This window comes from Rutidosis leptorrhynchoides, chromosome 4 (genome assembly GCF_046630445.1).
Source record: "Rutidosis leptorrhynchoides isolate AG116_Rl617_1_P2 chromosome 4, CSIRO_AGI_Rlap_v1, whole genome shotgun sequence".
Classification (NCBI taxonomy): Eukaryota; Viridiplantae; Streptophyta; class Magnoliopsida; order Asterales; family Asteraceae; genus Rutidosis; species Rutidosis leptorrhynchoides.
In genome coordinates, this window is record NC_092336.1 from 237,720,715 (window position 1) to 237,747,958 (window position 27,244).

Below are 27,244 nucleotides of genomic sequence, written 5' to 3' on the forward strand. Positions count from 1 at the left end.
ATGATTATTTATGTTAAACTAATGAACTCACCAACCTTTTGGTTGACACTTGAAAGCATGTTTATTCTCAGGTATGAAAGAAATCTTCCGCTGTGCATTAGCTCATATTAGAGACATTACTTGGAGTCATTCATGGCATATTTCAAAAGACGTTGCATTCGAGTCGTTGAGTTTATCAAGATTATTATTAAGTCAATTATAGTTAGATGTATTATAAAATGGTATGCATGCCGTCAATTTTAGATGTAATGAAAGATTGTCTTTTCAAAACGAATGCAATGTTTGTAAAATGTATCATATAGAGGTCAAGTACCTCGCGATGTAATCAACTGTTGTGAATCGTTTATAATCGATATGGACTTTGTCCGGATGGATTAGGACGGGTCCTTTCAGTTGGTATCAGAGCGGTGGTCTTAGCGAACCAGGTCTTTGAAAGGACCCGTCCTAATCCATCCGGACAAAGTCCACATCGATTATGAACGATTCACAATAGTTGATTACATCGCGAGGTACTTGACCTCTATATAATACATTTTACAAACATTGCATTCATTTTTGAAAAGACAATCTTTCATTACATCTACGGTTGACGACATGCATACCATTTCATAATATATCTTACTATAATTGACTTAATAATAATCTTGATGAACTCAACGACTCGAATGCAACGTCTTTTGAAATATGTCATGAATGACTCCAATTAATATCTCTAAGATGAGCAAAAGCACAGCGGAAGATTTCTTTCATACCTGAGAATAAACATGCTTTAAAGTGTCAACCAAAAGGTTGGTGAGTTCATTAGTTTATCATAAACAAACATTTCATAATTTTAATAGACCACAAGATTTCATATTTCTAATTCTCATAAATAAACGTCCCATGCATAGAGACAAAAATATCATTCATATGGATTGAACACCTGGTAACCGACATTAACAATATGCATATAGAATATCCCCATCATTCCGGGATCCTCCTTCGGACATGATATAAATTTCGAAGTACTAAAGCATCCGGTACTTTGGATGGGGCTTGTTGGGCCCGATAGATCTATCTTTAGGATTCGCGTCAATTAGGGTGTCTGTTCCCTAATTCTTAGATTACCAGACTAAATAAAAAGGGGCATATTCGATTTCGATAATTCAACCATAGAATGTAGTTTCACGTACTTGTGTCTATTTTGTAAATCATTTATAAAAATTGCGCATGTATTCTCAGCCCAAAAATATAAAGGGTAAAAAGGCAAATGAAACTCACCTGACAACTTCAGAAATAAATCACAGAGATGTGACCAAAAATCGGAATGCAAGTAACCGTAGACCCCAACCTAGAGAACATACGTTGGTCAATAAGTGTCTAATAAGCTAGGTCGGTCTATAGGGTTCGTATAGTCTTATTGCTCAAGTCCTACTCATAAATTTAGCAAAATTTAGCAAAAGTCAACAAAAGTCAAAGTAAGTCAAATGAAAGTCAAACGCAAGTCAAACACAGTCAACATAGTCAACACCAGTCAACAATCTCATAATATTACTCAAGTTGGTCAAATAGTCAAACATAGGTCAAACTTAAGTTATACACTTTTATTTAGTAAAAACAATATTATTTACATATATGTATATGTAGTAACTTTACAGCTGATTTCGGGTCCCACTAAATCCGATATAATACTTTTGGTCGTGACCGTTGGAAAGTATGTCATCCCACCTTTCTATAGACAGTTTATTTGACAAAGACGGAGTTACAGTTTGAAAGTTATGACCTCGCGAAAACAGTCCTTCAAAACACTAAATGCTGAGTTTTGTTGTTGTTAACAGCATTGGATCAGCCCTGATGTTCCATTTTCGTACTCGTTTTAGACCGGTTTAGTCTCGACAAAATCATACATATAACATATCGTTTTAAAGCTTGTCGTAAATACTTTCAATATCAATTAATGGTTTTTATTCAAACTTAACCAATTTCAACTTATGAGTCCGCAAAGTAGGCTCGAGAGTCATTTTTGACACTTTTGTTAAAAATGCTAAAACTTTCGGTTAACGATCCAAATTTGAATTCGACTGACCTGAGTTAACCAAATTTGTATCACAGCTCAAAAATGACATTTTAGATGTGTTGGTGACTTTCGTTTTCCAAAATTATGCATATGGGTCAATTTATTCACGTTTGACCCGAATAGGTCATAAATCTCTCTTTAAACCAAAATAGACCCAAAACTCATTTTTAAAGCACCAAAACTTGCAGGCATACTTAAATCAACATATAGGATTTGTTTACGCTGACTGTTATCCATTTTAACATTTTTAGACTCAAACGGGTCAAGTGTCCAAATGGACGGTCCAAGTTCGGGTGTCCATTTTCGCATGCAATTATCTCAAAATCTAGAAACTTTTAAGATACAACACCTATATGAAAACTTAACTACTAATCATGAACTTTTCAAATATAAAATTCACATTTTCCAGAACTCAAGTTAATTAAACATATTGGCCTGTTTATTTTGTAGTTAACACGTATTGTCACAAATTTTCACGCGCGTCATACAAACAACGGACATAATTCATAACACATAAAACATGGTAACATGGAAAACTCCAGATCAAAAGTAGACTCAAAAACGATTCCAAAAAATCCAGCCAGGGCCTCATACGATGTCTACAAGTCGGGTTTCAGAAGAGGTACATTTATGGTTCGCTAAATCAGTTTCTGACTGCGCACCAATCTCGTAATGGCTATAACCGGAGCTAGGGACATGCAAATCAAGCTAGGTCAGTGGTCCTAGTTCAAGGACAAGTCAAATTACCACATATCCTTAAATGAGAAACTTTTGTTTAGCCAATTGGTACAGTTTATTCAATCAAATTGGACATTCTGTTTCAGCTCAATTCAGAAGTTACCAAATCTACGGCCTTAGTGTTCACAATGTATCGGGTTTCAGAGGTTTTAATAAACTAGACATTTATCACATAACATACAAAGTTCGATAATCCAGAAGGCCAAGGTCTCAAAAGGTGTACAACTCTTACTATAAAACTATAGGTGCATACGTTACAGATTTGGACAGAATGCAGGTTACCATTTCGACACACACATTACTCAAGCTTCACAAATCCAAATGATGCAAGGCCTAGATGAAACGTTAACTACAACATATGAAATTTTCAGATATGCAAAGTCCTAAATCACTATCATACTTCAAATAAATTTAAAAGTCAGTTTTATAATAATGAGCAAATCAGTTTTTCATATACGATCAATTAAGCATAACAGGAGTATTACAAATCCAAATAGCATGATATCCTAGTCTAACTTGAGTGTTTTTAAATCCTCTACACAATTATGATCAGTTTAAAATTCAATTCTATGTCCATTTTTCCAGAATTCGACATAATCACATATTCATCACAAAAACTTCAATCAATCATATCTTAAGCATACGGTAATGAAAATACGCGAATCTAAAGCCCAAAATTATTAATTTTTCGAGAGGATTTTAATTATATCATAATATTTAACATTCAAGAAAACCAAGTTTCTGTAACCACACAAAACAAATTCGGGATTAAACATAAACACATCAAACGAGCAATATAACACATACAATCATGTATAATCATATAGACTTGAGCAATAGACACTATATCTACCCTAATATGTAACAAAAACATGAAAACCCAAAAATTTGAGTTTTTAAAACTTACACAAATCATGAAATTGTTGGTATGGATGTGTAGAGCTCTTCGAGAGGAATCCGAATATATAAACGATTTTATGATCCATCAAGTTTTTAAGGTGTTCTTGAGTGATAAAAGATTGATGATGATGATGAATAGTAGTGGATGTTCTTGAGAGAAAAATTGGGTGTTTGATAAAATGAATCTGGAAAGGGCAATAATATATATAGATTAGATAAGGTCACGGGTGTTTTACTGGTTAATCACGGGTATAGATATAACACGGTGTAATAATTAAATAAACTCGGGTATTAAATGTGTAGTCACGGGTTGGTATTTAATTTTTATCTGTTATCTAAAACCCAATGTATTTTAGTTTAATATGATTCAATGATTGGTTAATTTTATATTTATAAAAATTATATATATATCTATATTGTTTTAAACCTTTTAAAATTCTTGACGTCATACCTAGTTGGTGTGTTTCATTATTTATTATATTTTTAATAAGCCTATAATTTATAAAACTCATTTTCGGATCATCGTTTATTTTAAAATCACATAAGCTCCTTTTTAACTCGTTTACTATCAATTGAATGACAATTGAGCGTTACCGTTGTTTTCTAAATAACTTCGAAATCACTAAATATATATTCTATACACTTTATTTATATGTATATATACTTTCTAAATAATATTTATTATATATTATTATTATTTACGTAATTAATTCTAACAATTACAATATATAATATTTCATTTTATTATTTACATATATATATATATATATATATATATATATATATATAATTATATACATATCTATTTACAAGTAATCGTATTGTGAGTCGTCGGGAAAAGTCAAAGGTTAAATGGATTCATAAAAATAGTTCAAACTTTTTGAGACTCAACTTTACAGACTTTGCTTATCGTGTCGAAATTAAATAAGAATTAAGTTTAAATTTGGTCGAAAATTTCTGGGTCGTCACAGTCTTGCATTAGAGTGTCTAACTGATAGTTGTTTAGATGCATTAGTGAGTCTGGACTTCGACCATGTCTGCATGTCAAAAAGTTTTGCTTATCATTTGGTGTCGAAAATTATTTGCTTATCATCCTTAAAGCCTAGGCACGTCTTACTGCCTCTATTGCATAGACAATGTATAGATAAATCCATATCTTAGCGTATCTGTCACTGTAGACTTTATCTGACACATTTCCTTAATTTTCTCCGTAATTCACGGGAACTTTGGAAGTATGTATAGATATTCTATATATAATTAGAATATCATTCGATATTCGAAAATCATTTCATATCAAAACTCTTTAACTGATCGTGAGAGATGGATCCTACACCTAGCTTGGATTCCATTAGTTCCGAAAGCGATTTCGAGATGTATATTGAAGCAGACTCCGAAGTCAATGAGCCAGAAGTGCCTCAACCATTTAGTTATTTTTCTTTCTGGAGGAGATGGGGGTGGGTTCGAGACTTACTCACTCGATGGAGAAATGAAGAAGGCGAGCCCTACTGCGAACCAAACTTACCTCCTAACATCGGAGAAAATGATGTACTCACCGGTGAACCTATGCGCAACACTGTATTCACCCTTCTTGCTAAAAGTTTTCCACCTCGAAGGTCGCATTACTGCAATCTCAGAAAATATTCAACCTCTACTTCCGAATACCAATCGAAGGTGAATATTAGAAGAAGTTAGGGAACTTTGAATTGATAATCAAGATCTATCGAATCAGATGAGTGGAAGGATAGAAATGATAGAGAGTAGGATAGAAACTCTGACAAGAATGGTGCGTGATTTACAAACTATACTTACTACACCAACCTCAGCACCAACAACACTTGTAGCACCGACAGCAACAGTACTACCATCAGCAGCACCAGCAGCATAACCAGTACCAACAACAACAACATCATCACACGTCTCAACCTCGCAATCTATACCTCAAGCATAATCATCGTTCTACGAATCGTTCTACATAAACTATCTTCGTCCTTCATGGCGATTATGTAATCTCTAATGTTTTAGAGATTATGTACTCTAGTTCTAGCCATAAATCTGATGAGTTTAATATCACATTGACTCATTAAATCCATGATTACGTCTGAAGAAAATATATATGTATATATGTTTTCATAGAGATTGTAATTAAAATTTTTATTGTACAAACTATTAATGGTGAAAATATTTTAACGGGTAGGTAATACCCGAGGAATATTTAGATTTCGCATTAATAAGTTACACTATACATTCTTTGAATCTGATTCAACAATCATTTACTATCCTACTTACAACAACCGATATACGAATCCATTCACCACAGAATAACCATTTTCAATCAATTTCATATTTGGATGTCGACCTATCAGAATCCAACAAGTGGCATAATGAAGAAAATATTTGACAAAATAAAAATTTGTTAGAAACAGACAAATTAACTATAAGGAATTTTGTTAAGAGTTCACGCTAACAAAATCCTAGCTAACTGTTCCTAGCTAAATGTTAATTCCCTATTACATTTATTTATCGCAATTTATTTCTCGCAATTTAATTATCGCAATTTTATTTATCGTAATTTAATTCCTGTATTTATTTTACGCACTTTAAATATCGGGACACGTATACAAGGTTTTGACATATCATATCAACACACACACACACACACACACACACACACACACATATATATATATATATATATATATATATATATATATATATATATATATATATATATATATATATATATATATATATATATATATATTATTTGGAATAACCATATATACTCTATATGCTGTAATGATCGAGTTCGCTATACAGGGTTGAGGTTGATTCTACAATAATATATATACTTTGAGTTGTGATCGAGTCTGAGACATGTACACGGGTCACGATACTTATTAATTAATTCGAATATTATAAATTAAACTATATATGAATTATTGGACTATTGACTGTGGACTATCGACTGTGGACTATCAAGATTGGACAATTAAAAATGAATTAAAATATTAATTATAACATATGAAACTAAACAATTCTTCAAGTTTGCCACTTGATTTCATCTTAAACCTCATTTGTATCTCGACGATTACAATCTACGTTCATACCTTTCATAATTCTTGAAAACACCTCAGGCGAGAGGATGAATCAACCGCATTTAATCTACGGAAGATAAGATTGATGTATATAGCTATTCACCTGAGAAAATCTCGGCAACTGAGTAAACATTTAACCCGTAGCTGTGCTAATTCCTTAGTGTTATTATTACCCAAAATAACTTGATAATCCCTTTTCAAAGTAGCAAATTTTGTCACAGCTCCAGCAAGACAACTTTGACTATTCATTCGAAACAACCTTATTATAACCTTGATATATATGCGTGCTCTTTCATCATTACCGGAGAACCTTTTATATTCCACCATATTACCATCAGCGTTTAATCATCTAAAAACACAATCCTCTTGAAATCACCTCGAATTGATAACCAATGATTCAGATATGGTAGCATTAAATGCAGAGAAAACAGCAAAATCGTAGATGGTCTAAAAGGCCAAAAGTTTGATAATAAAGAATGGAATGTTGGGAACTCTAGATAGAAAATTTGGTATGGAAAAACTGATTGAGCAAACTACGAAGGAGTCTCTGAACAAATCACAAGGACTAAACTTGTACATTAAGAATTCTGATGATTCTGTTTCTGATGAAATCTTTAGCGAATACCTTGCTTCTGACTCCAAACTCTTGCGGACAAATCTTCTTCACCATCCTTCAATTCCAAGATATCATCGTATCTTTCATTATAAATATCCTCCATATTTCTGAAGATATTTTCATAACTATTCTTATCTGAAATCATTAATCTCTTCGTGCTATCAGTGTTACATCATATAGAAACTGTTAGTTTCTATATTCTGTAAACTTTCGAGTTTAAATTATTAATGTTTTTGAAATAGTGTTGGAAATTGATGCATGAGTTAGTATAATATAATGACACTTGATCAACGTGATTATATTACAGTAATTCATGCTGAGTTTCTAAATGGAACATGATGATTCACAGATTATAACGTCATCATGTGTCATGTTACATAACTCTTTCATTTTGATTAACTACTGAACATATCAAGAAAATATATTCTTGATAGTTCTATTCTCAGTGATTCTGGTAATTTGACAAATCAAATCTTGTTATAACGTTCTTTCTTGTTTAGAACATTAAATTCATTCGAAACTCCATATCTACGAATTCTGGACCATTACTAGAGATGTCCAATCATAAAAAGAAGAAATGAAGGGACAAAGCTCCAAAAGAAATCGAAAATTGGAGTATAAATCGCAGCAAAATAGGAGAGAGCATTAACTGTGGATGACAATTATTATAGAAAATGGAAGCAGGGATTTCGAAATATAAGAGAAAATATAAAGCCCGATAACAACACGGAGGTTACAAATCGTGAATATTAATACGAATAGCAATATAAATACATGGTATAATTAAGAATAGTATCACCCCAAAGTAATAGTATAAGTAAACAGATTTTTCTGGTGGAAGATTGAAAAGAAGGATGACAGAAAAGATAATTAGAAAAATATCAAGGATTAGAACTAGATTAAGCATTTTCATAATCTTTTGGAGGTATGAACTAAGAAAGAAAGTATAGGAATGGTGAGAATAATGGAATGGAAGAGCTTAAATTTATAGTGAAAAAGTCAGACAGAGTAATTGAGGCGGATCACCGCATTTAATTATAGAGATCTTAATTCCCTTATTCGCCGAAGAATCAAATCTTTTAGATTTCAAAAATTTTCTTTAATCCCTCGAATTCCAGGATTCAACCCTGACTCTGTCAAGAGTTAAGACACACCTTATTTTTTTTAAATTCAAATATGACTAGTCAAAAGTTATGATGAAACATGTCCTTCTTATTTCACTCTTCCGTGATAGCTTCATTCACACGCTTCGATTAATCGAATCATTTTATCCATATTACTCAATGATGATAAAACTCTATTTATTAACTCATATTCATCATGAAAACATTTTTATTGTTAACCATGACCACCTCACTCAAATTTCGGGACGAAATTTCTTTAACGGGTAGGTACTGTGACGACCCGGGAATTTCCGACCAAATTTAAACTCAATCTTTATATAATTTCGACACGATAAGCAAAGTCTGTAATGATGAGTCTTAAAATTTTTGGAACTGTTTAGATGGAGTCAATCACCCTTTGACTGTTCTCGATGATTCACAAACAACTGTTTGAAAATAGATATGTATATGTATGTATATATATATATATATATATATATATATATATATATATATATATATATATATATATATATATATATATATGTGTAAAAGTGTGTATGTGTGTGTTAATGTGTGTGTGTGTATATAATAAATTGAAAACGTTAATAAGTATTACACATATAATGTTATACTTTAAATTTATTTGTTTCAATGTATATATTTAATATCAAAGCTTATTAATAAGGTTTTTATATAAAGGATATAATTTATAAATATGGTGATTAATATATATATATTTTCTTTTTGATATACCTTTTATGTTCAGAATGTGATTACTATCAAACTACACATCACTTATGTAACTACAATGAAACTTGTCTAAAATTTGTATATTGTCGGCAAGATGAATTCAATTACGTTCTGAGTTGTCTTGTTTTTAATACACATGTGTTATATATATAATATATAAATATAATATTAATGAAGATAAAATTTATAGATATATATACACCCACATGCTCGACATCTATTACCTAAACATTCATAGCTTTCTACACTATTACTCCTACTTCTTTTGTTTGATCCAAACTAGAAGACCCACTAGTTGCTTTTTCCTTTCTTTTTCTTCAATCAAATACGACACCTACATGCATCCCATATATATTATTTATTCTTTCTTGTTTTCCTACTACTTGACTTCAAACCCACCATCACCCTTTGCTTTATTTCTTCTTTATGTGATTAATAAAAATAAATGCACACTTTTGCTTTTTGACTTCTAAAAGGAACGAGGCTGCTATCCTGTTTACACTGCACGCTCAATCTCAATTGATATGTGATCTTATTATTATAGTTATTATTATATTATATTTTATCATCTATATCTTAAAAATCTATATATGTATGTGTAGGAGTTTTCATTATAGACAACTAAGATCAACACCCTTCACTCCACCACTATCATCATATCCGATATTTCGTTGCAACGAATCAACTGCAACCATTAAGAATCGATTGATACTGAGGTTACCTCCTGCTGTATCTGATTCTATCTTGTAATTTCTGATTTGAAACCATAAACAAACAACCATGTTAATCACTTGTGATTTATTTTCTTTTCTGCTTCTTTTCAACCAACGAACTGAAACAACCCACTACTACTTGAATTGTTATGTGTAGAGAACCAACTCAACCCAATTGTGTGCTACCACTATTCGGTTTTTGTTCAAGCAAAAACAAGAACCAAACACCCATCTTGTTCGAGGTGCTGTACTTCTGTTTCTTATTCTCTTCTTAAACAAGCTCACCGAGAACCACCATCAACGAGAACCATAATCATCATCTTTAATATTTTCTTTCATTCTTTCGTTTCGTTTCTAATTCTGACACAAAGCTATGGTTGTGCAACCTACAATCGCCAACGAGGTCATCAAGAACATAACGAACACCACCCTCAATCAACCACCTTGACCGTAAACCGTTACCCCTCTATCTCTCTCTACAATATTTTTTTTCTTTTCCTTCGTAAAACCAAACAGACGGACAACTACAATACTCGTTAACTGCTACTGCATGTTGTCGCTAATTTTTTTTGTTTTCTGTGTTAATCGAGATTAACCTTCCATGCTTGTTGTAACCTCTTCTTTCTTCTGTTTATTTCCACTAAGTACTACAACTTATTTTCGTTGGATTCCTTTCCTACGGCTGCTAATTATTTTAATATATGAGGAGTAAGTTGATAGTGGATGCAACTTGTCCCTTTGTGTCAATTCAAAACCCCACTTACAGCTGTTTATTCCACCAGACGTGTAACAAATCTAAAACAAATATGGATGTTCATTTAGTTTATGGGCCATAATCCAATTCCTTTCCATGCTGTTGAACCATAATCTTGCTAGATGGGCTTGTATAAAAGTGGGCCGTATAATTTTTGTATTATTGGCCAAGACCCATTTGAGGTTGAATGTGAAACGAATCACAAATTGACAATCGACACAGTTATGTTAGATGATGAAGGCGATGATGATCATGAGAGATGATAATGGTGATGATGTATGATGATGAGGATGGTTACGGTTATGATGAATGATTCGAAATGATGACGCTGATGAAGATAATCGTGTTATGATGATGATGATGATACATACACGATGATGATGGATACGAAGATGATTATGATTTATGATTATGGATTATGATTTGTGATTATGGATTATGATCGATGATTATGGATTATGATTTATAATTATGGATTAATGATTTATGATTATAAGTTATGATTAATGATTATGAATTATGATTAAATACACCTGCTTGATTTAATTTAAGAGAAGAAGAAGAGGATATCAGATAAGGGGTTAAAAGCATTTAGGTTAGGTGTTGTTACAGGAAAACAAAATCAGTTGAATGGTTAGGGTGTGGTGTTGATGACCGAGAGGTCACAGGTTCAATCCTTATCTGTTGCATTTTTTTTTATATAGATGAAGGAGAAGAAGCAGGCTGTTAACAGGTTAAATAGATATAGGTACGATTATAATAAAGAAAAACAATTTAGAGCAGATGATTAAATGGGGTGTTGGGTTTTGAGAGGTCGTGGGTTCGAGCCCGGTCATGGGTTGTTATTTTTCCTTTTTGGAGCTTGTTTCATTAAGGTAGCACTTCTATTATTTTTGTTATTATTATTATCATTATCATATTTATTATTATTATTATCATTATCATTATTATTAATTAAAATTGTCATCTTATTAAGATTAACATTATTAGTAAAATTATTATTTTATTATTATTATTATTATTATTATTATTACTATTATTATTATTAATATTATTATTATTATCAAGATTTTTATATATTATTATCATCATTTTTACTAACACTAATATTATTTATTATTATTATTATTAGTATCCTTATTTTTATAAAAATATTACAACTTTCTGTTATAAATATTATTTTACCAAATAAAGTAACAGTTATATAAAAACATATCTTAACATAGTCCTATATATATATAAAGATATTAATTTTAATATATTATATAATATAAATAAATTTAGTCTATTAAATGTGATATGTGTTAATATATATATGAATGATATAGGTTCGTGAATCCGAGGCCAACCCTATACTTGTTCAATGTCGTTCTATGTATTTTTACTACAAAATACATTAGGTGAGTTTCATTTGCTCCTTTTTACTCTTTACATTTTTGGGACTGAGAATACATGCGCTGTTTTTATAACTGTTTTACGAAATAGACACAAGTACTTAAAACTACATTCTATGGCTGGATTATTAAACCGAATATGCCCCTTTCAATATATATATATATATATATATATATATATATATATATATATATATATATATATATATATATATATATATATATATATATATATATATATATATATATATATATATATATATATATATATCGAAACGATCAAGCAGATTACAAATTGAGCAGATCTGATGATCTGAATTGTGAAACCTACGTCCGACCATAACTTACAAACATTGGACGTTACATGATTGTACCAAATTGAAAAGAGACAACACCATTATAAATTGAAAGATAAATATGAGCAGCTAGAAACAAACAAGCTGCAAACCTCCAAGATCCCGACCTAAAAATATATAGTCCCCAAGCCCGACCAAGCTCTAGAAAAGACCACCCGATCCACCACCATACCATCCCATCACAGATATCAGCACCTGATCAATAGCAAACGAGCTAGCCCCTTCCACCGGGAAACCCAAGAACACCCGCCCTGAGACTAGCAAACCGAAGAAGTCCCCCAAATAACAGACACAACCGCCGTACGGGCGGTAGAAAATCCCTCGAGAGACCACATCCGTAAACCTCATTTTTCGAACTCGACCTAGTCGAGAACGGCGGCAACAACGTCGAACCATCCCAAACCGGAAACAACGACAAGGAAGGTGGAGCGAAACAAAACAACCAAGCAGCTAAAGACCCAAACCACTCAAAATAACCATAAGCTGCCGACAGCCAAAATCCGGCAAGAAATCGGCCACCACAACTAGATCGATGACAAACAAGGAACAGAAAAAACTCGGAGCATATAAACGCCATTTTCCAGGAACAAATACCAGAGAAAAAGGAGAAAAGACAACATCAAAAAGTCGGCAAGAAAATATGGCAAAAAACCGTTGGAGTAAAAACTCCGACGCTCTAGCAACTGCCGGATGAAAGGATACCAGGGGCGACTTCGAACCAGAAAGACCCCACACACCTTGTCGTTCACAGATCTCATGAATAGATCATCGCATGTGACCTCGGAGGTGCGAGAAGCCGTAAAAGTCGTTGGAAAGCGAAGCTTAAAACAGCCTACCCTAAGCAACACCCAAAATGAAAAAAGGAGCGAGGATCTTACCCTAGACAAACAAGAAGCATAGAATGCGCGTGGAAGACGACATTCGTCGCATGCACAACCGGAAAATCGTAGGAAAGTTGGCCGGAATCCTCAAACCGGTGGAATCGGGTTAAAAAATAACGTACCTAAAGAAAGGGATAAAAATAAAGCTTAAAAAGAGTTCATCGGACCTCAAACAAGCTGCTGGAGGCCGAAAACAGCACCACCTTAAGCTAGTGTATTGGAGTATACTGTAACAGAGAAAGATCAGAAGAAGGTTCAAGAGGAAATTAAGAGAGAGGGTAAAAAGGTTTCTGGTGGGGTTTTTTTTTTCTTAGTGGATGTAATAACTAGTTGACAAATTTAAATGGCTAATGTAAAGGGATATAATTATGTAAATATGGGCCCATCTTATAAATAATTTCGTTCCATAGATCGTATGACAAATGCCACATTTACATTTTACAGGCCAACATATAACAAAGCCATAAATACGAACATATATGGGTGCTCCCTAAACTTTTGATGCCTTGGGCCATGGCCCATCTCACCCATGGGCTTAGCCGGGCCTGAGGGTTGAATACGAAATCGGGTTTTTATATATGTTTTTGGTTAATGATAGGTGGTTGGTGTTTGTATGTATTTTCAATAGTCCTTTTCAATGTCGTCGTCCAATGTGTATAGGACATACATAGCGAGAATTAATGAGTTTTACTCCCACTACAATCGTCAAATCTGCTCAATGTACTACCACCAGATCATATATATATATATATATATATATATATATATATATATATATATATATATATATGTATGTATGTATGTATGTATGTATGTGTGTGTGTGTGTGTGTGTTTTCGCAAAAAATATTGGGAACAAAAGGATTAGCCGCGCAGAAGCTAGCAAAGGCATAAATGCTACCGTAGGCGCAAGAAAAAAAACTATCTCTTCTCTATGAAGTATAGAAGTAACAAAAAGGGATATTATGTTTTTATAAGGGTATATTCGTAAATTAAATGGCGGGAATAATACTTTAGGAGCTGCGTTTTCCAGCAGCAACACCTAGATCACTTTTGCAAAACCACATTTTCAAGCGTATAAAACGTAGAAAATCACCTTTTCACTTATCTTTGCCAAACACTAAAATTGAATTATTTGTGATTTCAAAATGCGATAATTTAAATACCAAGCTACAATCGTGAATCTAAAGACGGTCAAAGACTACTTTTATCCATAACATCTGTCTTCACAATCACATTGTGCTACATCAGTGTCACCTCAACACTTCCTTTCTATTACTAACCCATCATACTACACTAATATCAATGACATATGTCTTCACAACTACATTGACCCAATTTTATTATTTTATTATTACACATATTATTATTATTAGTTGTATATATTATATATAAATAATTATTTAATATTATTATTTATAAAATACATAAAAAAAAATTAAATTTGTATTCGTTACTAGCAACAGCTAGTTTTTATAATTTATTATTATTTTTAATTAATTTCTAAAGGTTTTCTTCGTGGTTGAATATGCTAAACATAGACATTTACTTTGACGCTGGTCAACCGCGTAGCCAACAACATTTGCTGGAATCGGTGTCTTCCAACGGCGTGGGCAACTCACGCCTGTAACGACACTAGCAGCCTAAGAGACTCGGTTAAATTTCGATTGTTAAACCATTCTAACATCTAAAACTACATCGCCCACATCTTGAATTAATGTAATTGAAAATCTCACAATTTTAGTTAATAATTTTATAAAAAGATTTTAATGTGTTCAGTAAAAAGATTTCAAATCGAATATTGATAAATAAACTTTAGTTATAATAATTTCAACGTAATATATAATTTTATATAAATATTAATATATTATTCCTTTTATTTAATATTAATAAAGTTTTCTTCCTTTAAAAAAAATAGTAATAATAATATTATTCTATATTCTGTATTCTGAATTTTTTATTATTATTTTTCATATCCATTTCTCTACCAAACGCCAGACAAACCCCAACTTTCTTTTCTTGAATTCTAGAAAACAACAAATGTCAACACTTTAATAACTTTAACTCCTTTTTTTTTTTTTTTTTCTTTTTTTTCTTCTTTTTTTTTTTTAATATACTGTAACACAAAACACTAGCCGTTATAGAATTATTTGCCTAAACTAGCCGTTACACCCCAAACGGTCATCATACATCTTTACACCCATTTCCACCTTATATAAACACTCACAAAAACCACACAATTTCACTCAACAAATTCTTCTTCTTCTTCAATCCCGATCCCAATCTCATTAAAAAAAAAAATCTCAATTGTTAAATAAAAGATTAAAAAAATGGGTCTCACAAGTGATGTACAATCTCACCACAAAACACACAAATGCTTCTTAATTTCCAACTACATTCTCCTAGGAGCAGCTTCAAGTTGCATTTTCCTAACCCTTTCGCTCCGATTAATCCCGTCTCTCACAGGCGCCTTACTCGTCCTCCTCCACGTCATCACTATCGCAGGCGCAATTTCCGGCTGTAACGCAGTATCAGCTGGATCGAATAAATGGTACGTTTTTCACATGGTAGCAACAGTTTTAACGGCAATTTTTCAAGGATCAATTTCAGTGCTAATTTTCACAACAACTGATAACTTTTTACAAGCGTTGAATTCGTATGTTCGAGAAGATGATGCTGCTATTATTTTGAAAATGGCTGGTGGACTTTGTGTGTTGATGTTTTGTTTGGAATGGTTGGTTTTGACATTAGCGTTTTTCTTGAGGTATTATGCGTTTGTTGAAGGTGGTCGTGATAATGGTAGAAAAGTTCAGGCAGAAGAGTACTCCAAGAACTGGACCCCACCGTTTCAAGTTTGATTTGAAGGTTGAAGAAGATAATGATGAATTTAGATTCATTCTGTATGGTTGTTTAGTTATATTTAAATTTATTTATTATTTGTTGGTATTTTGAATGTGGTTCAAGATATTACTATAATTATGTATTATGTATGGTTGTTTTTAAGATTAATTTAATTAATTTTTTTAATTTGAATTTAATTTCAGTTTTATTCAGCTATACTACGAGTACAATTTAACTAATAATTCTGATTCTACGATAAAAAATATATATAAACCGATAATCTGTATATCAATACATACAATGATACGCACAATGAAAAAAATATATATTTTGGAATATTGTTATCCGTGTTTCTGTTGCAACTTTTAGAAAATGAATTAAAGTGAAAAGACAGAACACGAGTTTTTTTTTTCTTTATTTGCTACTCCGTATTTAATTTGGCATATTGTATTGTTTTGCTGAGAAGGAAAAACGTAATGTTCCAAAAATGTTTTTTCAATTTGAAATCCCGAACAGAATCAAAATTATTATGATTATTTGTCCAATAAAAGGTGCGAAATTAAAAACTTTTTGTATAACAGTGAAAAAGATATGATATAATGAAAAAAATGAGGAAAATAAACTATCTTGTAAACCAGATCATATATATATATATATCTATTTTCTTTTCTTTTCTATATATTAAAAGAAAACCTAAATTACCTAAGCATACAAAATAAAACCTTCTTTTTAGCCCTAGGGTCCAAATTTAACATGAGATCCAACCATTAAAATAGTTGCTTAGCTCATCATGTATTTTGTTGATTCATCATTTGATTAAATTTACTAATATAGCCCTAAATAAATGGACCGAGAAAAATGGAAAACGTATTTGCGTACACAAATGAAGTGCCCTGTCAAGAATGTGCTGCCATTGTAGATGTCATATATTTTTAATATTGGTCCTAGATCAACATTGTAGATTTATTAGTGTATGTAGCTTTTTGATCTATCAAATGTCAGCGCCATGTTTCTTTAGTTTGTGTGGATCCTTAGGTTCACACATTTCAATGTCAGATTCAATTTCTCAGGTTACCCTGTTGAGAATGTCTTTAGTGTAGATTTATACTATATTTATATACTCATATTAAAGGAAATTGAAGGAAACTGTAGCAATTGAAAGACCTTAAGCTTGGATGAAAGATTATCAGTTGGATGAAAACAGAGTAACGGTAGAACTTGGCTTCATCAACCCCTTGGTTATTTAACCTGTTGCTAATTTTTGCAGGTACATCTATTTGAGTTGGAAAAAATATTTTTTTTGAAAAGCAACAAATTTTATTCCAACCAAAATATATACAGAGTATGATGCCATAGAGGCAAACTGATGCCCCAATATGCTTACAAATTATCAATATTTACATGCTACATACAAGATTCAAATTTGAAAATGAAGAGGTGAGCTAGCCTATTCCCGTTCTGGATGCACATAAAGTATCGAAAGATAAAGGATTAAGAAGCCATCTTAACCACTCGATCTCGAATCCTTTCACTCTATTTGATATCCATAAATGACTTAGCACTTGGATTTCACTCACAATCACAGCACTGCACATCTTGTTCCGATTGAAGACCGATTCATTACGATGCTTCCATATTGTGTATCCGGTGACCCATTCCACCGCTTGCCATAGCGTTTTCCCAAAGTTTGACTTAAATGCAAATCCATTACCCTTAAAAGCCGCGTCCAAATTCAGATTATCAGGAGATCCAAATTGCCACCATTTATAAATGAACTCCCAAATTTCACGTGCCCTTTTACAAGAAATGAGCGAATGTTCCACCGTTTCTATATTGTCGTCACATATCGGACACCTCACCGAATCCAAATCTAGACCTCGTTTATCAAGTTCTACCCGACACGGAATTCTGCCTTTGCTCGCCCGCCAAATAAACAGCGCGACCTTAGATGGAACCAAGCTATTTCGTTGTGTTTCAGGCAGTGAGTTGTTTTGGTTTCTTGAGTGATGAAGTATTAAGGATGAAAGTAATTTTGTTGACCATCTACCACCCGTTGACAGCCTCCATACCCATGAATCTGAACCCTCGCTTTTAAAAACCGTACCAGCGATATCCTCTTCTAATTTCCTGACTTCGCTGACTAATCTTCCTGTTAAAGTTCTCGACCAATTCCATGAAAATGTTAACTCGCTGTTTAACCGTTGTACCAAATCACTGACCCGCGCCTCTTTTTCTATAGCAATTCTGTAAATCCTCGAAAACCTGTGCTTCAACAAGCTATTTCCACACCGTCTCTTCCCAGAATAATGTGAGAGAACCATCGAATAAAAGTTTCTTGAAAGAAGTTGAGAAATCGATGCCTAATGTAAAGGCCCGTCCTAATCCACCTGGACGAACGCTTCAACAGCTGGTCCCATTGCGAGGCGTTGACTTAAATATGCCATGAACGACTCCAAGTAATATCTCAAAAATGAGCAAATGCACAGCGGAAGATTTCTTTAATACCTGAGAATAAACATGCTTTCAAGTGTCAACTAAAAGATTGGTGAGTTCATTAGTTTATCATAAACAATCATTTCCATTATTTTAATAGACCACAAGATTTTTATTTCCATTTCTCATAAACATACATCCCATACATAGAGATAAAAATCATTCATATGGTGAACACCTGGTAATCGACCTTAACAAGATGCATATAGAATATCCACATCATTCCGGTACTCTCTTCGGACATGATAAATTCGAAGTACTAAAGCAGTTTAAATTCTCTGACTGGGGCTTGTTAGTGCCTGTAACAACCCGGAATTTTCCACCATTTACTTATTAATATTTATTATTAATACTTGTGTTTTAATGAATGTATTGTTTATATACATTTACTTGTTACCGCGATTGACTTTTATTTGCCCGACACGTCTTTGTGACACACGAACTTTTCACGAATATTATTTACATTCATGATTAATTTTTATTAATCATTTTTTATTAACTAAGGTTACTAGTTAATTACTTGGGCTTTAATTGGATTAATTTGTTAATTACTTGAACTTGGGCTTTTATTAATGTTAATGGACTTAGAAGCCCACCCTACTTATCTTAATGGACTAATTAGCCCACCTCATTATGCAAGTATTACATTTAGATGAAACTAGATTGATTAGTGCATATGGAATCTAGTTACTACATACTTACACCTTGTTCCAACACCATGCAACCTTATTACCATTTTTTTGAGCCAAATACATGCAAGTGACTAGTGGACCTTTCCCTTCCCTTTCTTTGGTGAGAACCATCGGTTTTGGTGGGTTAAAGGGAGGGTTCAAATCTTTTTTTTTTTACTACTTGTTCACTAGTATCATTTCACTTCTCACTTACACACTTACTTGCATCTCATTTTCTCTCATTTTTCTCTCAAGACTTGTAAGTAACAAGCTTACTTTTCTCTTCTTTTTTCTTCATAAAAACCGAAACTTACATACATCATCATCATCATTTGCTTGTTTTAATACTTGTTCTTAGTTGTTGTTTACTTACTAAGTTGTAAGAATCAAACTCTCTAGTTTATTCTTCATATCATCTTGTTTATTCAAGAACATAAAGAACCTAGGAGAATCAAGTTTATGTTTTGATTCTTCCATAAAACTTGTTAAAGAAAGTTCATGAGTTTATAATCATACTTGTGTTCATGAAGCGACACGAGGGTTTCAAAGGAAACAACAACGGTGGGAATCCCAATCCGAACACCAACTCAAACCCCAACTACAAAGGTACTCTACCATAATGCAAGAGGTGCTACAAGCACCATACCGGGTACTGTAATGTTGTTTGTGAAAAATGTAAAAAGACCGGGCATATTGGCAGGGACTGCAAGATCACCACCATGACTGGGAAGCCGAACCACAATGGACCGAGAAAGTGCTACGAATGCGGACAAACGGGCCATTTCAGAAACGAGTGTCCCAACAAGCGAAAAGACGGCGGACCACCGCGTTTTAGAGCTTTCAACGTTAATGCGAGGGACGCCCGTGAGAACCCCGACTTGGTGACAGGTATATTCACTATCAATAATCTTTTAGCTTCTGTCCTATTTGATACTGGTGCCGATAGAAGTTATGTATGTAGACACTTTTGCGATAAGATAAATTGGTCGTTAGTTCCTTTAAAGGAGAGTATGCTTGTAGAGGTAGCCAATGGAAAACTTGAGAAAGTTGACCATATTAGTCGAGGAGCTATTATCAACATAGCTGGTGTGGATTTCGAGATTGACTTGATACCCATTAAGTTGGGAAGCTTTGATGTTATTGTCGGTATGGACTGGTTGACCAAGATAAGGGCTGACATTATCTGTGGAGATAAAGCTCTTCGTATACCACACGGAGACGGCGAGCCACTGATCATTTACGAAGAGAGATGTACCTCGAAGCTGAACCTCATTAGTTGCATGAAAGCGCAAAAGATCATGAAGAAAGGACGTCTTGCTGTGCTAGCACATGTGAAAACATTAGAAACCGAGGTGAAGAGTGTGAACGATGTACGAATTGTGAACGAGTTTTCCGATGTCTTTTCGGAAGAACTGCCTGGATTACTGCCGCCGAGAGCAGTAGAGTTTCAGATTGATTTAGTGCCAGGAGCTGCACCTGTAGCTCTCGCACCCTATCGACTCGCACCTTCCGAAATGCAAGAGTTGCAGAGCCAACTACAAGAACTGTTAGACCGTGGATTTATCCAACCAAGTTTCTCGCCTTGGGGCGTACCTGTTTTGTTTGTGAAGAAGAAGGACGGATCATTCCGCATGTGTATCGACTACCGTGAACTCAACAAATTGACGATCAAGAATCGGTATCCTCTTCCCCGAATTGACGATCTTTTTGATCAACTACAAGGATCGAGTGTTTACTCTAAGATCGATTTACGATCCGGTTATCACCAGTTGAGGGTGAAAGAGAGCGATGTGATGAAGAATGCATTCAGAACTCGTTATGGTCATTATGAGTTTCTCGTGATGCCATTCGGTTTAACCAACGCACCTGCTGTGTTCATGGATCTCATGAATCGTGTCTGCAAGCCATACTTGGATAAGTTCGTTATCGTCTTCATAGATGATATCCTCATCTACTCCGAGAGCGAAGAAGAGCATGAACAACAACTTCGTCTAGTGCTTGAACTCTTGAGGCAAGAGTAACTTTACGCCAAATTCTCCAAGTGTGAATTTTGGTTGAAGGAAGTCCAATTTCTGGGTCATGTTGTGAGCGACCAGGGTATTAAAGTTGATCCCGCCAAGATTGAAGCTATCAGCAAGTGGGAGACCCCCACTACTCCAACTCATATTCGCCAATTTTTAGGCCTTGCCGGTTATTACCGAAGATTTATTGAAGGTTTCTCTCTGATTGCGCGTCCTTTGACCGCGCTGACTCACAAAGGGAAGAAGTTCATTTGGGAACCCGCACACGAATCAGCATTTCAAACCTTGAAAAAGAAGTTAACCACCGTGTAGTGACCCGAACTTTTCCATGTTTATATATATTAAATGAAATTGATATTTATATGATTAAGTGTTTCCAACATATTAAGCAATCAAACTTGTTAAGACTTGATTAATTGAAATAGGTTTTATATAGACAATTGATCACCCAAGTTGACCGGCGATTCACGAACGTTACAAAATTATAAAAACTACATGTTGTGGTGTATATATATATATATATATATATATATATATATATATATATATATATATATATATATATATATATATATATATATATATATGGTTGACATAAGATTATGATGAGTAAGTATCTCACTAAGTATATTAACAATGTGTGATATACATAAGAAATGAGATTACTAAGTTAAGAAACTCGAAATGATATATATAACGATTATCGTTATGATAACGTCTACTAAATACATATGTATCATATTAAGATATTGATACACTATATTTAACATGATAAAATTATATTTAAATATATCATTAAATGTGTTAACAATGAACTACAAATGTAAAAACAAGACTACTAACTCAAGAATTACGAAACGAGACTTATATGTAACGATTATCGTTGTAACGATATTTTAATGTATATATCATATTAAGAGATATTCATACATCATAATATCATGATAATATAATAATTTAACATCTCATTTGATATAATAAACATTGGGTTAACAACATTAATTGAGATCGTTAACTTAAAGGTTTCAAAACAACACTTACATGTAACGACTAACGAAGACTTAACGACTCCATTAGAATGTATATACATGTTGTGTTTTGATATGTATTCTTACACTTTTGAAAGACTTTAAGACACATATCAAAGTACTTCTACTTAACAAAAATGTTTACAATTACATCCTCGTTCAGTTTCATCAACAATTCTACTCGTATGCACCCGTATTCGTACTTGTACAATACACAGCTTTTAGATGTATGTACTATTAGTATATACACTCCAATGATCAGATCTTAGCAGCCCATGTGAGTCACCTAACACATGTGGGAACCATCATTTGGCAACTAGCATGAAATATCTCATAAAATTACAAAAATATTAGTAATCATTCATGACTTATTTACATGAAAACAAAATTACATATCCTTTATATCTAATCCATATACCAACGACCAAAAACACCTACAAACAATTTCATTCTTCAATTTTCTTCATCTAATTTATCTCTTTCAAGTTTCATCTCCAAGTTCTAAGTGTTCTTCATAAATTCCATAAGTATAGTTTCATAAAAATCAAGAATACTTCCAAGTTTGCAAGTCTACTTCCAAGCTTTCTAATCCATTCCAAGTAATCATCTAAGATCAAGGAACCTTTGTTATTTACAGTAGGTTATCTTTCTAATTCAAGGTAATATTCATTTTCAAACTTTGATTCAATTTCTACAACTATGACAATCTTATTTCGAGTGAAAATCTTACTTGAACTGTTTTCGTGTCATGATTCTGTTTTAAGAATTTTCAAGCCATCCAAGGATCCTTTGAAGCTAGATCCATTTTTCTCATTTCCAGTAGTTTTATCCAGAAAACTTGAGGTAGTAATGATGTTCATAACATCATTCGATTCATACATATAAAGCTATCTTATTCGAAGGTTTAAACTTGTAATCACTAGAACATAGTTTAGTTAATTCTAAACTTGTTCGCAAATAAAAGTTAATCCTTCTAACTTGACTTTTAAAATCAACTAAACACATGTTCTATATCTATATTATATGCTAACTTAATGATTTAAAACCTGAAAACACAAAAAACACCGTAAAACTGGATATACGCCGTCGTAGTAACACTGCGGGCTGTTTTGGGATAGTTAATTAAAAACTATGATAAACTTTGATTTAAAAGTTGTTCTTCTGGGAAAATGATTTTTCTTATGAACATGAAACTTTATCCAAAAATTATGATTAAACTCAAAATGGAAGTATGTTTTCCAAAATGGTCATCTAGACGTCGTTCTTTCGACTGAAATGACTACCTTTACAAAAATGACTTGTAACCTGTATTTTCGACTATAAACTTATACTTTTTCTGTATAGATTCATAAACTTAAGTTCATTATAAAACCATATCAATTGTATTCACTCAAAACGGATTTAAAACGAAGAAGTTATGGGTAAAACAAGATTGGATATTTTTACTTGTTGTAGCTACGTGAAAATTGATAACAAATCTATACAAATCATATCCTAGCTAACTTATATTGTATTATACATGTATTCTAATATATTATGTAATCTTGGGATACCATAGACACGTATGCAAATGTTTTGACATATCATATCGACCCATCTATATATATTATTTGGAACAACCATAGACACTCTATATGCAGTAATGTTGGAGTTAGCTATACAGGGTTGAGGTTGATTCCAAAAATATATATACTTTGAGTTGTGATCTAGCTTGAGACGTGTATACACTGGGTCGTGGATTGATTCAAGATAATATATATCGATTTATTTCTGTACATCTAACTGTGGACAACTAGTTGTAGGTTACTAACGAGGACAGCTGACTTAATACACTCAAATCTTTAAAACATAATAAAAATAGTTGTAATTATATTTTGATCATACTTTGATATATATGTACATATTTGTATAGGTTCGTGAATCGATCCGTGACCAAGTCTTATTTCCGAGGAAGGAAATATCTGTGAAAGTGAGTTATAGTCCCACTTTTAAAATCTAATATTTTTGGGATGAGAATACATGCAGGTTTTATAAATGATTTACAAAATAGACACAAGTACGTGAAACTACATTCTATGGTTGAATTATCGAAATCGAATATGCTCCTTTTTATTAAGTCTGGTAATCTAAGAATTAGGGAACAGACACCCTAATTGACGCGAATTCTAAAGATAGATCTATTAGGCCTAACAAACCCCATCCAAAGTACCGGATGCTTTAGTACTTCGAAATTTATATCATATCCGAAGGTTGTCCCGGAATGATGGGGATATTCTTATATATGCATCTTGTTAATGTCGGTTACCAGGTGTTCACCATATGAATGATTTTTATCTCTATGTATGGGATGTGTATTGAAATATGAAATATTGTGGTCTATTGTTACGATTTGATATATATATAGGTTAAACCTATAACTCACCAATATTTTTGTTGACGTTTAAAGCATGTTTATTCTCAGGTGAATATTAAGAGCTTCCGCTGTTGCATACTAAAATAAGGACAAGATTTGGAGTCCATGTTTGTATGATATTGTGTAAAAACTGCATTTAAGAAACATATGTCGATGTAATATATTTCTATTGTAAACCATTATGTAATGGTCGTGTGTAAACAGTATATTTTAGATTATCATTATTTGATAATCTACGTAATGTTTTTAAAACCTTTATTGATAAAATAAAGGTTATGGTTGTTTAAAAAATGAATGCAGTCTTTGAAAAACGTCTCATATAGAGGTCAAAACTTCGCAACGAAATCAATTAATATGGAACGTTTATAATCAATATGAACGGGACATTTCAGTTGGTATTCGAGCGTTGGTCTTAGAGAACTAGAAAATTTGCATTAGTGTGTCTTATTGAGTTTGTTAGGATGCATTAGTGAGTCTGGGCTTCGACGGTGTTTTCTTTAAAAATGATTGCTTAACATTTTTGTTGGAAACTATATATTATTAACATGTAAATATTATGTGATATATTAATCTCTTAACATGTTTGATATTGTGTGATAGATGTCTACCTCTAGCACAAATCCCATTGACTCACCTAATAATAACGAAGAGTCGAATATATATTGGCAAGATTCACAAGTTCCCGAAGAACCGGAAGAAGAGGAAACGGAACCGGAAGAAGAGGAACCGGAAGAAGAGGAACCGGAAGAAGAAGAGGTTCCGGAGGGGGGAATAGTAGGAACCACAGAAAACCGGTCAAATAAAAGAAAATCCTCAACCAATGGACCAAAGTTAATAATGGTCAATGGTGTTTCCGCTAAGGAAGCAAAATATTCGGAAAAATTACCAATTTTCCGATGAATCGGATCCTGATGAGGATTCCGATGATGTTATAGAAATTACCCCGACCCAATTTAATGAGGCAAAAGAAAATAATAAGGGAAAAGGCATCAAAATAGAGAAATCTGATTCCGACCCCGATGAACTTTATATGTACCGTCAACCCCCGTATTTTCAATATCGTGACAATAACCCGGGAACCTCTAAACCACCAGGTTTTTCTAAACCAATGTGGAAAACGAAGACTCGTATTAGAGGAACATCATATATCCCTAGAAGATTAGGAAAAAGAACCAAGTCCGAAGAAGAAGAAACCAGTGATTCAGAGTAGAGGGGTGTGAGCATGTTGTGTAATAAATGTATTGTAGTGTGCTTGTACTTTTATGTTCTATGTAAAAATTGCTTGTATTGTTTGTTATTACGAATCTAATCCTTGTCTATTTTACAGTATAAAAAACAAAATGGACGTTAAGGGTAGACAACCGAATATTTTAGAAGACCTACCAGAGGATATGATTGAGGAAATCTTGTCTAGAGTCGGTCAGAATTCATCAGCACATTTAGTTATGGTGAAATTAACTTGTCAAACATTTGAAAAACTTTCCATAAATGCCTTAGTTTATAAAAGGCTTTCCTTTGATAGGTGGGGTATATCACATTGGGGAGACTTTAAGTTACGCCGTGTTTTCTTTAAAGCGTTAAATGCGGGGAACCCAAATGCAATTTTACGCTACGGGTTAAGAACCTATTTTGACTCAACATAACCCAACATAGGATTTCGTGAATTAGAAAGAACTTCTAACATGCAACATAAAGAAGCATGTTATGCTTACGGGTTAGTGTTGTTCGCTTCTTACCAAAGTGAGAAAAAGAACATCGGATTGCAGTTTTTAAATAAAACTTTCCCACAAGTGACGGATTCAGTAGTTGGGGTGAGAAACAACGTTTTTAGATTATTACGGGGCTGTTGGCCTAGCCAATGGTCATAACGGTTATTTTCCATAAGACCAAGGATGGGAAGTCATCTTAGTAAAACTAGAATGCATGACTTGTTTCTGGACTTATGAATTACGTGTCTTTATTTCCTTTGCTGAACAACTTGCGTATTAACTAGATTTATCTTCAAAACTGTCCTGTATCATAGTGTACTATATTTCATGTTATATGTAATATAGCGAAGTTGTAAGTTTGAAGAATATTTGTATGTGATATATTATTATAATCAGTTTTTTGTATGGAATTGTAGTAGTTGAATTGTATATTAGCTACTAAGTATGAACTTAACGGGTAGATAGTACCCTAATTTAAACTTATAAAACGCTAATATGAAGAAAAAGCTTTTAAAAATGAGTTCATATTATGCTACGAGATACTATTGACTACTCTTAATATTCTGTATGATTAACTTGTTTCATTTGACTATTTTGAAGGAAATGACACCGACTACTCGACACACCTTGAATATGAGTGAAGAGGAATTTCGTGCCTTTCTTGCTTCAAACATAGCCGTAGTACAGGACGCGCTACATACCAACAATAA

At 33.0% G+C, this 27,244-nt stretch overlaps 2 protein-coding genes across 2 annotated transcripts; one reads left to right on the forward strand and one right to left on the reverse strand.

The window, feature by feature from the left end:
* Positions 1-15,616: 15,616 nt before the first annotated feature.
* Positions 15,617-16,346, forward strand: LOC139845009 (uncharacterized). The gene has a single exon (XM_071835229.1). It carries the CDS (start codon positions 15,689-15,691, stop codon positions 16,214-16,216), a length of 528 nt encoding a protein of 175 aa, XP_071691330.1. The 5' UTR covers positions 15,617-15,688; the 3' UTR covers positions 16,217-16,346.
* A 1,295-nt stretch (positions 16,347-17,641) lies between these two features.
* LOC139841496 (uncharacterized) lies at positions 17,642-18,520 on the reverse strand. The gene has a single exon (XM_071831712.1). It carries the CDS (start codon positions 18,518-18,520, stop codon positions 17,642-17,644), a length of 879 nt encoding a protein of 292 aa, XP_071687813.1.
* Positions 18,521-27,244: the final 8,724 nt, after the last annotated feature.